We start from the raw sequence: 18,074 nt of genomic DNA on the forward strand, positions 1-18,074 counted from the left end.
TTATTCCTCAGGTGCCTGTGGACCTGCAGGAGCATCCTGCAGACCTTCCAGCACAGCAGCACCCTGAAGAGATTCTTGCTCCCCTTCTAGAGAATCTTTGCAATGGGAATCCTCTTGGGAGACTGCTGTTTCAGCCTCTGACTGCTCCTCATCAACACAGTTAGAATTGACATCAAGTTTGCCACCTGATAAAAAGAAAACACATTTTGTTTCCACCATGTACCAGATACTCTTCTAAGAGCTTTATGTGTATTAAATTATTTAACCTTCAAAAACACCATCAGGTAGATCATCTTACTGTGATTTTGAAAACAGGGAAACTGAGAAGAGAAAGGCTTGATGACTTGCTAAAAGCTTCACAGTTAGTAATGTAGCAGAATAGGCATTTGAATTCAGACCCCTGCCTCCAAATCAGGTCTTAAAATCAGGATTGCTGTCTGGGATCTGACAAGATCTGCATTTGAATACAACTTTATCCAAGTTTAGCTTGCTGAACTTGGGTAGGTAATTGCCTATACAAGGTTGTTTCCTGATCTATGAAGTTGGGGCGGGGAGCCCATCTTCCATTTGTGGAAGGAAGCCTGTCTTCCACTTGTTTGTAACATTTAAAATAGCGTGTGGCAACTGCAGATGGTTAACCACGAGAAGTTCTCATTCTACAGATAATCCAGTTTTCTCAATGTTTAATGATCAGTTGTAATTTCCTATTCAACACACAGGATATAAACCTGGTCAAGAAGATAGGAAAAGGTGTGGCAATCAAAAAGCCTTACTATTTAAACATTTTATTCATACATAGTAAACTGTACAAATTTAATTTTGTATAAATCAGTTGATCTAATTAATAGTACTTCTCATCCAAGTAATAAAGGGGATATGGCTCCTTGAGACGACAGTGAAAGTGTTAGGGGGAAAAGGATGTCCTAAAGCTAATTTCATACAGGCTTTGTGGACTCCACCCGCATCCCAGGCCAAAGCCAAAGACACTGGGAACTCCAAATCCCATCACCACCAAAGGGAAGGTGGCTGGGACCTGAGGGTGGGTTTAAGCAGCCAAGTTAGTATAAAGGCAGACAAGTGGGCTTTGGGGGGGGGGGGTCCCCCATTTTGGCTCTCCGCCAGCTTGCAGCATCCGGCCAGCTCTGAGAGTGACTTTGGGTTTCCAGGTCGGCGGATCGGGTAGGATGCATTAAAGACTTTATTTCCCTATTTTTTCCCTGAGTTGTACATTTTCCTTATTTCCTTTTCCCTTGTAAATAAACCTTTTGTGTGTGTCTGTAGTGGAGTATTAATAAGTCCCTTTTAAGCGCGCGGGTGAGGACCCACAGCCAGGAACCCATTCAATATCAGGGCTGTCCTAGAACAAAAGTAGTTCATGTTACAATTACCTGGGCAACATTTTCAAATGACACACACTTTCCTAAAATGTATGATTTTCTCTGGGGTTGAGTATTGGAGTGAGGATGGCTCACTTTTCCAATATGTGTATTATTGCTGAAGCAACTCACTGTTTCTGATGAAAATGATTCATGTACCTTATGAGGGAAGGAGTTAAAAAAAATAATATGGAACTCACTGCCCTGACACTTGTAGAAATGTAACCTGTATCTTAGAGCTGCAATTTAATCTGTATATAAATTTACTCTAGAATTTTAGTAACTGCAATTTAGTAATTGAATTAAGAAATTTAAAAAGCTTCCAACCTTAAAAATTTAAGTAGCTATTAAGGAAAATTTAATTATTTCCTTATTTCAAATACTTTAAAATCCTCTGTGAGCAAAACATAAGTGAATAGTTATTAAGAATTCCATTGTTCCTGGGTAGTCTTGTAAAACAAACTATATTTCTTAGAATTTTATCTCTGTTTTCAGTGATATTTAAGGTGACCAAAAATGCCAATTAGGGAGACATTTGTGTTTCTGTGTGATCTTTATGTTGATTGCCTCCAAGTTTCCTTGGTCCCCAGAGAAAACTCGGTCCCTGTGTGTCCTGTGTTAATATCATCACCCATCCTTTTCCCACTAAGAAGTGACATGAACTTGGTTTTCAAGTACATACTGTTCTCCTCTTCACGTTTTTCTCTGGCAGCCTCCAGTTGTTGCTTTTCATAAATGTCCTTAAGATTCTTACAGATTTTCTTATGGGCAAACCAGTGCGTTTTCTGGCAGGTTTGATCACAATACATTACCTGAAATCAATTATAGTCTTATTTTTATTTCAAGGGCTGTGATTCCATGACTTTCTAACTATGGCATTAAACTAAGAACTCTGCTAGAAAAATGCTAAGTTTTCAATACTTTAGTTTAAAACCATAAAGTATAAATATTTACTGATTTATATTTGAAATTTTTAGCATATACTTAAAATTAATAATGGATATATAACAAATGGTCTGCCAAAGACTCGACAAATGATTTAGGAACGTGCTCTGTACCAGAACTTTGTACAGTACAATGACAAAGAAGATAGAGTTGTTGTCCCAGAGGAAGACAGGGTTGAGAAAGATCAAGAAGTGACAGTAGGGAGGGAGGTAGGTACCCAACACCATAACTTAAACCTAGCACAGGACATTAACACCAATGGAAACACAGAAGAAGCAGTGACTCACTTGAGCTGTAGGGAGTCAACAGATGAAACAGAAATGATGTATATCAAGTGGAAGGAATATCTTGTACAAAAATGTAAGAGCAGGAAAGTGAATGTCATATACAAGGATGGCAAGTTTGTATAAATGGAACTTAGATTTTGACATTATGTGCCATGAACTGTGCTAGGCAAGCCCTTAAACATAAATAATATTGCTGACTATACTACTGCACCCAATTTCTCACTCTCCCCTTCATCCATATATTTTCGTATGTGATTTCAATTATTTTTACTACATACAGGGAAGGAGAATTACAACTTGGCCATGTGACTGGTTTTGGCCAACACATGAGTCAGCATGGCAATTTCAAAGCTACACCTCAAGAGGCCTCATGTGTTTTGACTTGCCCACTTTCTCCTCTGCCATTACCATGAGAATGGGATCAGCCTGGTTACTGAGCCCAGCCAATCACAAACATGGGAGGAACAACAAATAACTGCAGTTTTAAAAACTGTAGTTTGGAATGTGTTTGATAATGTAGCCATAATTAATTGATATAGATGGCCTCATTTAATTCTCAAAATGTTAGCCTCCCATTTCACATCCTGTGAAACTCAGGTTCAGAGAAGTCATTAAAGGAGATAAAACTGGAGAAGAAAGTTACAGCAGACTGTGATGAGCTTATTAATATGCCGAAGAATTTTCAAATCAAAAATAGGAAATTAGCATCACCTATAAAGCAAAGTTAAAGTAAATATGCATGCATGTGGGAATGTGGGTTATATCTCAACAAGAGAAGAACACAATCAGATATGCCCATTACAAAGATAATTCTGACAGAAGTGGGTGGTGCAGTCCAGAGAGATGAAAGATTGGTGACAGTCAGAAGGGAGTTGTAGTTTCTCAAGGAAAAGTTGATGAAGAGATTACAAATAAAGTCAACATTACAAGATTTAATATTGTATGACTTTTCCTATTCTAGGTTGTCATATCCGTAGCAGTTTAGTCCCATATGGATAATTTTGTCATATTCATTCATTCATGCATTTGTTCTTATTCTTTCTTTCTTTATGGTGCTTAACAAAGAAGCTGGGGCAGTTTGGGTGTCTGGCAGAACCACACTTATCCTATAGTTTTCTTCTGAAATAACTTTTAACTTGTTAGATGTAATACTTCATATCTAATGTATCAGAATTATTAGAAAACTAATGCCAACAGTTATATTTACAGAATGTTAAAACTCAATGATCAACCTGATGAAATCTAAACTAGATGGCAATGAACTGAAAGAACTTCATTCTTACCGTTTTGCACACTGAGCATCTTTTACTTGCTCCCTTTTCTCCACAGGTAGTGCAAAATTCAACATCGACAAAACCCACCTGACCAGTGATTGCTTGGGTAAGCACAGAGAATGCAGTGGGATCAGAACCCTAGAGTGGATATGAAGAAGAGAAAAAGTACTCTGAAGTCACCATGGAAAAACTACAAGAATGACACCCTAGGAACGATGCTATTTAGAAACCGATACATGAGAACAGCTCATCCAGGCTAAAGATGATGACACACATTTGATCTATGACAACATGACAAATACTCTTCGAGTATACATTTTCTACACAAAGTATAAGGAAGATAAGTCCGGGATTCAAAATTTGAAGAGAAAAAATTAGTTCCATTCTGGAATAAAAATGTTTTTCATTTAGGATTATTTAAGAAACCCATAAAGATTCAGACACAGGACAGTGAACTCAGTGAGATTTTCTTCTGAGAACTGACATGAAGACAATATACAATCCAGTGGAACACAGGACACATCACAAATGTTTATTATCCTAATTTCTTAAAATTTTGGTAAAATAAGCATTTTATTTTTTAAGATTTATTTATTTATACAGGAATTGGGGTACGGGCCAGATGCGGTGGAGGCTGAGAGGATTCACCAGAGACAAAGCGGGGAACAGAACAGGCAGACTAAAGAAATACACTGTTGAGGGGAGCAGCAGGCGAGACAGGAGAGGTCTGTCGCGCCATGTGGGACCCTCGCTGGCTGGCAGGGATCAAATGGTGATGCAGAGGCTGTGGACAGCTCCACAGCATGGCGCTCAACCGCCTGCACCACCAGGGGAGGCCCCAATTTAAGCATTTTAAAGAGTATTTGAAACTACTTTCTTAATATGGGTTGTAATTAATTTATCACTTTTATCTTTGAGCTGTTTCAAACTAATTAAAGAGATAGCTACAATACCATCAGGGTATTCAGAAAAACTGAAAGCCTGAAAATTATTATTATCGGGCCACTGAAGATTAGAATGGGTTGCTAAAGAGGACTTATGAAATATTTTTACATAGAAAATTACAGTGGTAAATATTTGTCTGTCTGGCATGAACCATCACATACCTACCAAATAAGAAACTCTAAGGATGTGGTCTACATACCTGCATTATTATTATCATCATCCTCAGGTAAGTCTGAGATACTAAATGTTTGAGAACTACTGGAATTAATATCACATTAGACACTAGTTAATCTATATAATTTCTAGAGTACTCAGTCAGGTACAGTCTGATTCACAAATCAGCAGACTATGATATATTCAAAGGACTCTACAACAATTACACTTTCATATTCAAATATTTTTTCACAAAAGTGCCTAAACTGAGACTTTTGTAGGAGTCAGAACACACACTCACATTCTCAACCCAAAGTAAAGCCAAAGGACATTTTGCTAGGCCCATTACTATTAATATGAACTACTGCTTCAGAAAAAAATTGATGGTATAGCTGAGTACCCATAGGGAAACTTTCTTGTCACTGTTAGGTAACAGCTCTGTTGTACATAAAATTTTGCCATTTACTTTGTTAAATAAAGATCTAATAAGGGCCTCCCTGGTGGTGGAGGGGTTAAAGTCTCAGCTCTAGCAATCTATCACCAGCCACTGCAGCATGAGTTCTATCCCTAGCCAGGGAGCTGACCCACAGGTGCAGCAGACCTCTCCTGTCTTGCCACTGCTTACCTCAGCAGTATATTTCAGTAGATCCGCCTGTTCTGCTCCCCATTCTGTCTCTGGTGAATCTTCTCACATACTCCCACCCCATACCTCTGGCCTACACCTTAGTTCTTGTATGCATAAATAAAAATTAAATTAAAAAAAAAAGATCTAATTAGCACCAGAGTGCCTTCCATAGCAAGATATTCAGATGGAAATAAAACAGGATAGTTTATTCAAGGTCTTCTATGAAATCAGAGTTATTAAGTAGCCATGTAGAAGTTAAGTTATATACTGTTAACTGATAAAGCAAACATCTTTAACATCTTTAGTACTATAATCTGTTGTAATGCTGGAGCAACATTTCTTAAAAAGTCATGCCTCATACTCCCTGCTGAGCTCTGTGACAGGCAGAGCAAATCAAATGCTCTGCAGGAGGGCACAGGCATAAGCATTGACAAGAGGCACCACAGGAGCTCCTCATGGCAGCCAGCCTTGAGAACCACCACATTACAGGAAAGGTTGGCATTGTTTCAGACACCTACGAACCTGAGGTATAATGAAACCTATTAGCAGTAAATAGTGGCTATCTGGGACATTCACAACTATAAGCATTTCAGATAAAGTTTTCCAGAGAATAAAGTATAACTCTTACCAAAAAATTTTTTAAAGAAATTTTCCTAAAATGCATTCCATACTATCTTCTCTTTATTAAGAAACCTTTTCTCAATGATTCTGATCACTAGATAAACATGAATGTTTATAACTATACATTATTTTATGGCACAGATTAAGAAGAATTGTTGATCCCTATACCGACCTGCTTTCTCTATATTTTTTTAGTACTCTGGGCTGTTATTTTTAGTTTTACTGTTTTCCCCTTGAAGTAGGAAATAAGCCACCACTTTAGTGCTGGACATACTCCACAGCAGGCACTGCTAGTTGCTTCTCTGATAATGATTCCTCCAACTTCCTTTCCAACAAAAGCATGATTTTTTTTTTTTTTTATCAAAGCAGCAGCCCAAAACATGCATTTTCACAGAGGTATGTGCAGCTCAGAGTGGTGAAATGGCTCAGATGACAGGTTTCTGGGAGTATATGCTTTCCTCTTTTTGCCTCCCCGGGACGTGAATGTGAGCCCAGAGGAAAAATCTTGATATCTTGCAATCATGAGGTAACAAACATGAATATGAGCATCTATATAGCTAAAAATGGGAATTCAGAAAATGGGACAATATTTGGGTCCCCACTCCATTTTTGAGGCACTGAGTCACATCCAGTCTGCCTCTCTTTGGGCCTGAGTATATATGAATAAATAGACCCTTATTTATTTAATTCACGGCTGACTAGAGTTTGATATGTATAGCCAAAACTGATTCATAATTGAAAAGCCACCCTCCTAATTTTCTAACTTTGCTTTTTCCCAAACTTAAACTCCCAATAACCAAGTTTATTACAAAGTAAGGGTAAAGAATCCCTGTGTGAAATCCTGGGGCACTTTCATGCATAAATTAATGCATGAACTTCATGAGATCATCTTATCTGCTCTGGTCTTTTTTCTTTATCTCATGTTCTGAATAGATGAAATCTTAATGTAAAAGGGGGCACCCAGAACTCCTGTCTAGTCCTGATTTTTCTCAATTAGAATGTGTAGATGTGTGTAACAGTGTGGAGAAGGCAGAGAAGAACAAGAATTGCCAGAGGGAGGGAGGAAGCAATGTCAGGATGGATTTTTTGCCTAATAGACAAAAGCTGATAAAGGATTAGATTGCAATGTGTAAAAGTATGACTGGTGTAGATTAGGTGAACAGAAACCTATTCAAAATAGGGAAGGCAAGGGCCTCCCCTGGTGGCGCAGCGGTTGAGCGCTGGGCTGCGAAGCTGCCGGCAGCCTCTGTAGCACTGGTTCCATCCCTGGCCACCGGCGAGGGTCCCACATGGCGCGCAGACCTCTCCTGCCGCCCGCTGCTCCTCTCAGCATTGTACTTTGTCAGTCTGCCTGCTCTGTTCCCCGCTCTGGCTCTGGTGAATTCTCTCACCCTCCCGCACTTCTCACTGTACCCAGTGCTCGCATAAATAAATAAATAAATAAATAAATCTTTTATAAAAAATAGGGAAGGCAAGGAGTGTCTTGTGAAATACTGTTTAAATAAATATGTAGCAAAAGGTCAGTAATTTAAACAGTAATAAAATGAACCAATTCATTTCCCATAGCTGGACAGTACAAAGAGATTTTTTAAGTATGGAGAATTTAATTAGAGCCACTAAGGTAGAATAGAAGGAGCTGGATACCCTTTGAGATTGTTTATCAAGACATATAATGAGTCTTCCCATAGCTCATCTCTAATTTCTCTCTGCCTGATGATCATCAACATACTCAGTCAAGTGTAGGACTTTGTGCCAATTTTTCACAACCTGCAAGGGTACATCTCTATGCATTATAGCGGACGTATACCCAACCTTAAAGGTTTCACAGAAGAACTTAAAAACCTCCACTATATCCAATTACTTTCCAACACAGGGAAATATTGTTTATTAAGTCACAAGCTATATAAATGTAAGAATAGGATCACGGGAACAGAAATAGACAAATAGGAAAGAGTTAATGTGCAAACCTATCTCTACATTTATTCTTGAAAATTTTCAAAAATAAATGTTAAAGAAAACTTGCCTCTAATTGTACAAAATATGGCAATTATGTCTTACTAGAAGAGTTAACTTAGTTACAAGGAGCCTTACAATTTCAACAGGAGCAATGCTTCGCACCAGCTGCTGGAGGAGTGTAGCTTCACAATAAGGAAATTTTCTGATGCTTTCTCTAATGATCTTTTCTTGATAGACTGGAAAGCCATCAGGAGCTCGGCCTTTTAATAAGCTGAAAAGATGTTTTTTAAAATGTTACTGCAGTTGAATCATTAAGCATTTCCTCCCAGATGAACCCATGAACGTTTTAGTAGTTTCTTCTTTGCTACTAAGATTTTCATTGTCTCTCAAATCATTATTGAATTAGTTTAATTGCTGTTTACCTGCATGTAAGGCTAAGCCTTACCAAGTTTAGGGGCCCATGGTGTATTTACAAAAGTGATCCCTGCCCTAAAACATTAAAAGTTTATTGAATTAGCTAGTTACTCATTACCATGTCAGTTATTTGTACAATAAAAACTCTCATCAAGTCACACCCTTTTAACTTAGTTCACTTTTCTCAGTAAAACTAAAAGAGAATTTGATCCCTGGAGGTCAGAGAACAAGGTTAACACATGACTCCCAGGTACAGGAACAGATATATTGACTTCTGAGCAGCAGCCTAATGCACAGCACACCTATCCTCCAATTTGAATTGGGCGACCTTCTATTTTTTTTTAAAGAATTATTCCTTTATTGTAAGATTTTTATTTATTTAACTTATTTATGCATACAAGAACTGGGGTGTAGGCCAGAGGTGAGAGGGGTAAGGAGGGGTGAGAGGATTCACCAGAGAAGAAGAGTGGGGAGCAGAGGAGCCGGATCTACTGAAATACACTGCTAAGGGGAGCAGTGGGCAAGACAGGAGAGGCCTGCTGTGCCATGTGGGTTAGCTTCCTGGCTGGGGATTGAAGTTAGGCTGCCATCATGGTGACCCATCAAGGTTATAGCGCTCACTGAGAGGCCCTTCTAAACTGTGCCATCTTGTACACTCTATTTAACTTCTCCAAACCTCAGATTCCTCACCTATAATTTGGGCGTAACAAAACATTTGTGTAGAAATTATCACCTAATCTAGATAATCTCAATCTAAGACACTCAAGAGGCAGTAATACGGCTCTCATTTTTTACAGACTAAATATAATCAACAGTAACAGTTGCCACTAAAATGTTTAATTTTTAAATTTATAATGAGGCTTCATATATTAAGATGTTAACAATTTGAGTATATTTTATATGTGACTTTGTAAAAACAGTACCTTTTGATCAGACTGTCCAGTTTATTCTCTCCGTCTTTTAAGAAGCTAATACATTTTTGAAAGATACAGCTGATGTAGTGCATTTTCATAGCCAATACTTCATTCATGTCTCTTTGCTTCATACACTTCTCACATATCAAATCCATTACTTTGTAGCATTTATTCAGAGCTGCTTCTTCTGCCAGCAGAGGATTCTCATTTACAAGCATCACAATCTAGAAGAAATTCCAGTGAACTCAGAAATTCCACAAGACTTTTCCATGTACAAATTAGGTAGTCAGTTTTGGTTGACTTCAAGAGATTACCATATTAAGTCTTTCTAAGGAACATGTATTTACTATGTTACTTCAAATCAGAATGCAAATTGCCATTGATCAAAGTTATAAAATTGAAACATAAGGATGATGATATCATGAAATTTCTTGAACTCTGTAATATCAAAATTTTCATGTGATCTGCCATGCAGCTAAACCAACACCATGCAGATGTTGGTATTCCACTCAGAGCCGAGGATTTACTGACTGCTAAAAGCACTTTTACTAAAGACAAAACATGGCCCATTTACATTCTCTTTATATATAGTAGCAAGTCACTGATCACTACTTTCAGTTAATATTACTGAGCTATAAGAAACGCAAATCTCATTAATTCTTATTAATTATAAGGAAATGAGATTTTTACAGAAAGAAGTTTAAAACAAAGGATATATACTGCTTTCCAATTAACTGTATTTCTCTATGGAAATTTTCCTAATATGCTCCTAATAATCTACAGTAATGAGAACAGTTCAGAAAGGAAAGGACAAAGAGGTTCTAAAGCAATATCAGCATATTATCTAATCTGATGCATGAGTTCATACTTTCCATGTATGCACAAATTCAGCTCAAATATAGTGTAACAGAATAGTTAATTCATGGCTTTGTTATAGGGTAGATAACCTTAAGGAGGTCTGAATAAGACAACTATAAAAATCCACAGTGACAACAATAAAGTAAACATGTAAGGTGGGCACAAATGCACGCATAGAACAGAAAGTCATCAGTGGTGGTTAAGCTATTCAGGGTAATGTAAATATTTGGGAATAACAGATGAATTAGATCCTTCACTTTACGCATGAAGACAGATTATTTGTTAACTTAAATAAAACCTACGCTTTGCCTCCTACTCAGAAATTTAACATAGATGAAGTAGTCCTGTGAAATTAAAATGTGATTTTGAGCTATTCTTGATTGATGAGTAATCTAGTATTTATTTAATATACAGCACTCAAAAACAAATTATTAGACTTCATGAAGTATGATCAGAATCCATACTGGTAAATTTGCTGTCAACTTTCCCCACAATAACACATATAAAATATTATCTTGTGGCAGAGAACACTCATTAATTACCTATTTATACCTCTGCTGTCAACAGCAATTATATGAAGCTGTTTGCTTAATATTTTCATATACAGTATTTACAAGCAAACCATAGCATCTTAAATGTACAACTGGGAGTTCTTTAAAAAAAAAATCTCAACAAAATCCAGACAGTGAATTCTTTGGTTTAAAAGATACTAGAATTTAGTTATTTTTATAATACACAGCAACATACACAAAGAAAAATGATAAATAACCATCATAGCTCTATAATGAGCTTACTGAAACTTTACATAATTGCACCTAAAAGAATAACATTTGAACTAATATAAATCTCTGTAGCATTATGATAAATATATTACTAATTTTAAGGAGTAATGAATGTATTCCTATATGCTTTAAAAGCCTGATATGGGGCCTCCCTGGTGGCGCAGCAGTTGAGCGCTGGGTTGTGAAGCTGCCTGCAGCCTCTACAGCGCCGGTTCGATGCCCGGCTGCTCCCCTGCCACCAGAGGAGGGTCCCACATGGTGCGCAGACCTCTCCTGCCGCCTCGCTGCTCCCCTCAGCAGTGTACTTCGGTCCTTCTGCCTGCTCTGCTCCCCGCTCTGGCTCTGGTGAATTCTCTCACCCTCCCGCGCTTCTGACTGTACCCAGTGCTTCTATAAATAAATAAAAATAAATCTTAAAAAAAAAAAAAAAGCCTGATATGTCTCAAGGCCTAAAGAAGTGCTACCTTAAAATATTATACAGTGGCATTTTGAATTTTTTATGTTTTTAGATCCCATTTTAAAAAACATTTAGTCAAAAATCTGAGTCTGAAAAATCATGTTAACAAAGACAGGATCACTTACACACTCTGCCTCCTGATGATTGATAGAATCTGCATAACTCTGTTACCATTTTCCCTGTCATTCTGTTTTTCTCCTTTATAACCTCCGTAATCTGGGCATCAGCACAATTCCCAAAGTCCCTTTTGAAAACAAGCACCTTATTGCTATAGCAGCCACTTAACCTGGACGCAGCTGTCTTAGGTGTACTGTAGCCAAAAGATGAATTGCATACTGAGAAAAATTTCTGTGCTTATTTGAAAAGGCTTTGGCTTCAGAGTGTGGCTGTTACAGTTATTTTTTATAATTTTCCCTATGAAGACCCATGCCAGCTTGAAACAGGGTAGAGCAAAGAAAATGCACCACCACAAAAGCAACTGGCTAAGCTTTATCCTAAGTATGGATAAATAGAAAGGCTTTCAAGTTGACTGAATCATCTATACCTCAGAGAACAAGGTCTGGTCTAAAAGAAGGTAATACAATCATAGAATAATCTCTATTATAAGACCAGATGCTCTAAAAATATATAAGGTAGGCTATTTCAGTTTTCGTATCTGTACAATTTACCTGTATAAATATGCCTAATTTACTCAAAATATATACCTTTAAAGATAACTGGAAGTATAATATTTCTTAGGGCATTTAATCCTGAGAGACTAAGTTCCATGTAAACATGAAAAATTACTCTACAGACTCAATTATTACTATATTGTGATAGTTGCAATCTCAAGGGAAATAAGCACAGACACAAAGACAGTGAATAAGAAAAATATAGGGAAACTTCTTCAAATTAATATAAGCTCCAATTTCATATAATGTTCAGACTGGAGAGAGAACAAGGGCATCAAAACCATACAAATTCTCCATTGAGAAATATTATATCCTTGGGAAAAATACTTTCTACTCCACCCAGTGTAAAAGAAAGAGCACCATGGAGAGGGAGATACTACTTAGGGGAATTCTCCTGCATGTGGGAGGGAGAAACAGTAACACAGAAGAGGTGAGATATTTTTTAAAAGTTTAATTATGAGTTCTTTATAATCTCCACCAGAAATGCAAACATGCAATTTATGGCTTATTTTTTTTTTGTTTGCCCATTTAGGATTCTTTCAGTAAAATACTGAATTTTATAAAGTAAAAACAGAGGTACAAATTGTTTTTTTTAAAATACATATAAAATAGTAAGTTACAGTAGGAACAGTATAGGGGCTATAGTTAATACTATAAGGCATATTTGAATGTTGCTAGGAGAGTAGATCTTTTTTTAAGCTCTATAAGTAAATCCTTTTAAAACTGTATTTTGAAATATAAACATTATAAGAGTAAATCTGAAAAGTTCTCATTATAAGGAAAAAATTATAACTATGGTGATAAATGTTAACTAGACATTGTGATTATTTCACACTATATACAAATATATAGTGTACACATTAAACAAATAAATGTGATATGTCAATTATATTGCAATTTAATATATATGTATGGGCAGGTAGGTAGGTAGGTAAACAGATAAGACAGACAGACACATACATGGGTTTTAATACCAGCTTGGGTACTAATTTTCAATGGCTATGGTGTGCTGGAACTAGCTGATATCAACTCCAGAGAGCCAATCACAAAAACTGCAGGAATCTTGAGAAGTAGTTGTTAAATACAGCCCATATTAAAAATTAAATTATAGAAATTTACAATTAGAGTATATTCAAAACAAAAGTAACAACTACTAAAAACTCATCACATCTTAATTATTCTTCTACATTACTACTATCATTATGATCGTGTATTACAGCTGTATAGTGGAAATGGTATATAATGCTTCTGTGAATTGAACTGTGTCCTCCTAAAACTCATATATTGAGCCCTAACCTCTAATGTGAACGTATTCTGAGATAGGTAAGGAGGTAATTAAAGTTAAATGAGATCATCAGGGTGGGGTCCTGATATGATAGAAAGAGAAGACATAAGAGAACTGACTCTCTCACTCTGCCACCTGAGGTCACAAAGAAAATAAAGCTTCCTAGCAGCCAGAAAGCTTCCTTCCCTCACCAGAAACCCAATCAACAGCAGCTTGATTTGATTTCTCAGCCTTCAAAATGGTGAGGAAATTAATTTCTGTTGTTTAACCCCCCCAGTCTATGGGATTTTTTGACAAGAGCAGATGAAAGCAAATGATGTGCTATTATTATGCATTTGCTCCCAGCTCCACATTTAGATATCATTTCTCGTGAAGGCCCAGGTTATTAATCTGAGTAAAGGGCTACATGACAGATGTTTTTATTGGTTTGTTTGCTCCTTAAGCTTCAACAATTGTATACAAAAGGATGTAGCAATAAAGAAATAAGTCTGTGTACTAAGAAGTTATAACTTCTTAGTCTTCAAAAGAGTTATTCTGAGAAAATCTATTTTACTATATTATGGTTACATATTATATTAAGAGAAAAACCTCAATATTTGACCCAAATTGCTCTGAAATGCTATCAAATCTATACAACACAAATGAAGATACATGACATTGACATTTGAAAAAAGGACAGTATCAGTATATAATACATGAAATTTTCTGTGATGACTCACTGAAGAAATTATATTCATTTGGACTGATTTTTAAAAAATCATTTGTAAACAAACAAAATGGCTCTTTAAAAATATGAAAAAAAATCAATGAAAAATAGTTCAGAATGGCTCTTCAAATTTCCTAGTTAAGCCATTTCAATTTACAGATTGGTCTATGAACTTTGAAAATCTGTGATTTAAGTAACTATGAAAGAACTATATTACTAAATGCATCAAGTAACTATTTGCATTAAAAAATGTGTTCATGATTACGTTTCAGAACATTTCCTGGAAGGATAATTATTGCAGAAGGTGCTATTAGTGCCCCACCCAGATCCTTTTTACCAGACCTCAGCATCTGGCCCCAGCCTGGGCTCCCTCCTTCTCCGGGAACTGTCTTCATCTAAAGGAGCCACTCACTTTCCTCTCTGGGAGACTGTCCTTTCCCTCTGGAAAAAGCCCTCCACCAAGGCAGATGATACCTCTTCCAGAGTCACTAGCGGTCCACAACTGCCCGTGAGATGAGGTGGAAACTAGGTTTCAGCTGAACCCACCTCTGCCTTCCTTTCCCTCCTGAGCCCATCATGCTTTCCATCTCTAACTGTCTCAACAAGATAGCCCATCACAAGCTCTACATTTATAAAGCCCAAGACACTTATCCCACTTAATCAGAGCAGTTTAAACCCTTATTTAAGGGTTGAAGCATTATTTAAATTTAAAGCAAATATAATAAACACACTACCTTGACAGGATGAAGATTTGTGGTGGTGATAATTTTGTGCAGTGGGCCTGCCAATTTTGGGGGTAATTTCGGCTCTTTATCCAGTCCCTGGGGTTTAGTGTAATAATCCAGTCTCTCCCGAGGAAAGAAATTGTTGATTATAGTCACACAATCATGTTGACCTTTTAATAAAAAAAGGAAATTCAGTATTTCATTATTAAATATAAGACATTTTCTAATTTTTTATTAATTATATTGCCATGTTTCCTAGCAGACATGTATCGATTTTTTTTCAGGGAAGGAGATTAGAGGAAGATGAGGAGAGTAAAAAATATTGATCCTAAATATTTTATAAAAGCTGTAATATAAATGTCTCTTTTCTGCCCTTACACAAATGATGATCATACTTTCCTAACCATATCAGATTTTTCTTTCAATAGCATTTTATTCCATATAAAGTTATTTTATTATTATTAAAATAAGTACTAATATTGAAAATTCATCTCTCCCCTTGAATTTGAGATAAGGTTTGTCTTTATGTAAAACCTAGAATAACCATATCAGATTTTTCTTTCAATAGCATTTTATTCCATATAAAGTTATTTTATTATTATTAAAATAAGTACTAATATTGAAAATTCATCTCTCCCCTTGAATTTGAGATAAGGTTTGTCTTTATGTAAAACCTAGAATAAAAGCTTTTTGCTTCCCTACCACACATGGCTTCTCATAGCTCCCTGAGCCTCATCTCTAAGTCATCTCAAGAGGTAAATGTGGTTCTATGAAAACAGGCCTTCCCTGGTCAAGCTGGTGGCTTGAAAGTGTGTCCTGCTGTTTCCTCCTCCCTATTACTGCTCCACTTACTGTCTGGAGCAAGTAAATGGTCTCTGTTGGCATGAAGTCAGAATCTGCAGGGCTCATTTGCAGGCCCAGGCTTTTTGAGCTCTCTGGAGAAGAGACTTCCTCCTCTCTGCCTAATGAGGGTTGAGAGACTAGTGGTGGAGAGTCTTAGGGAGGGGGCTGACACTGAGCTCTTTGAGAGTGGTCGGCTGTGGGAGGCTGACGTGGCCCCTTCCCACATGTACAGGGTCCTAGAAGCATCTGCTTGATTCTGCTGACAAGAGGTGACCTGCAAAGGAAGTACACTGTGGACCAGGCTGATCCTGGTACTTGAGGCTAGCTGAGGACTCAGCTGCCCTCGAAGTTGCTGAAGAACTCAAGACTAAAACGGCTTCCAGCTTGTACCTCAATATATGATGAATTATCTGCTGGCTTCTGACCCTAGGCCTTCAGGTATGGAGATGTTGGCACTGCCCTCCATTGTTATTGGAACCTGTCAGCTTTACTGGACTCCTATGGAAAGCCTCCAATGATAGTTTCTTTGGTGGGATGTGTACTGACATCAACCACTTCCACAGCCACCATACAAGTACACATAAATTAAATTAAGCAGGCTAATCACAGTATGTAAATGGACTTTCACAGACTACAGAAAGTTTCAAATTTTAAAAGTTAACAGGCAAAATGATAAGGAAGATTATGAAACGGTTATATATTAGTTTGTTATTATGCTCCTTGCTATGAAAGAATTGCACCATGTACTTTTTATTTACAATAGTATAGGATGGCATTTATTTAGCGCTACATATAAAGCTCTTTAAGCCTCTCATTTCATTTTAATCCTTTCAACAACTATACAATCCTGTTACAGTGAGGAAACTAAAGGCCAGAATCATTTCGTAACTTGCTATTAACTAGCACAAGTCAGAATTTCAACCCAGGATTGCCGATTCCACCATTCCTGTTCTTAAACGTTAGGTTAAACTACTTCCCTTAGCAAAATAAAAACATACTCACTCAAGCATTTGGTTACAACTAAAGTGGATCCACTATTCCCTGTATCTCACAAAGTAAAAATTCAAAATAGCTATTCATTACCTCCAAAGTACCAACAGGTATTTTATTAAGTTAGACAAAACCCAGTGGGCTGTAAACACTTTGTTTTTTATTTTGAAAAGAAAAAAAAGACAAGACAATGTTTATACCATAAGTGAAGAGGCACTTTTTCAGGAGGAAATTGTGGGTTAAACCTAAATTAAAACTGCCATTAAAATCTCACCCACAGGGCCTCCCTGGTAGCGCAAGGGGTTGAGGCGCAGCCTGTGAAGCTGTCCACAGCCTTTGCAGCACGAGTTCAATCCCCAGGTGGCCAGCGAGCTAGCCACATGGCGCAGCAGACCTCTCTTGTCTCACCCGCTGCTCCCCTCAGCAGTGTATTTCAGTCAGTCTGCCTGTTCTGTTTCCCTACTCTGTCTCTGGTGAATCCTCTCACCCCCCACACCTCTGGCCTGTACCCCAGGTCTTGTATGCATAAATAAATAAATCTTTAAAAAAAATACCTCACCCACAAAGGCTGCCATCTGAGCAGCTGTTCTTCCCACCGAGTTGACAACATCTGTCTCAGCACCAGCTTCCAATATCACCCACGTGATATCTTTGTTACCTAGAGTTAAAAGAAAACTTATCTGTTAAAATTAAGGCACACACAATTCCAATAACCACTTCTAAATTGTCTGTGCTATTTCCCCGCCCCCTTAGTTTTATGTTTCCATCTCATTTTCTAAAATATAAATCATCACTATAATTAAGAGTAAAATGCTATAAAAACCCACTCAGATTTAACTTTATTTGCTGGAAAATATATCAGGAAATACAAAAATAGCATGGAATTGAGAATCACTTTTTAAGGAAAAATCATATTTTTCTTAAAGACACGCTTAGTATAAAGTAAAAAAAAAAAAAGCAAAAAGTATCAAAATAAGACAGAAGAGCTAAAATGATTAGAAGTCCCTCTTGAAAGCTACTAACCTATCCTATCACTCACAATGACAGGCCCTGGAATAATCAATAACAGTTGGGAAATCTACCTCTATATTTTTTTCTGACTTAGGATTCATAGTGCATTCTTTCACTATTGGAATCATTACAGATATTTTGCTGTTCTAATCTATTCTTAATTAATTTTTGTTAGTTTGATTTGGTTTGCAAGTTTGAAATCTGATTTCCTTACAAACAGTTGCTGTAAAATATTA

The 18,074-nt window shown here is 37.0% G+C and overlaps 1 protein-coding gene across 1 annotated transcript in view; it reads right to left on the reverse strand.

Annotated features, from left to right (window-relative positions):
* Nucleotides 1-18,074, reverse strand: part of ANKMY2 (ankyrin repeat and MYND domain containing 2) — a gene marked incomplete at both ends in the record, with an annotated part of 29,062 nt that continues 10,988 nt past the window's right edge. The window contains 7 exons of the mRNA XM_084230927.1: nt 1-185; nt 2,059-2,188; nt 3,892-4,020; nt 8,318-8,453; nt 9,520-9,734; nt 15,004-15,164; nt 17,387-17,485. Coding sequence (XP_084087053.1) covers nt 1-185; nt 2,059-2,188; nt 3,892-4,020; nt 8,318-8,453; nt 9,520-9,734; nt 15,004-15,164; nt 17,387-17,485 — 1,055 coding nt within the window. The remainder of the gene's footprint in view (nt 186-2,058; nt 2,189-3,891; nt 4,021-8,317; nt 8,454-9,519; nt 9,735-15,003; nt 15,165-17,386; nt 17,486-18,074) is intronic.

This window comes from Talpa europaea, assembly GCF_964194135.1.
Source record: "Talpa europaea genome assembly, chromosome: 3".
Taxonomy (NCBI): Eukaryota; Metazoa; Chordata; class Mammalia; order Eulipotyphla; family Talpidae; genus Talpa; species Talpa europaea.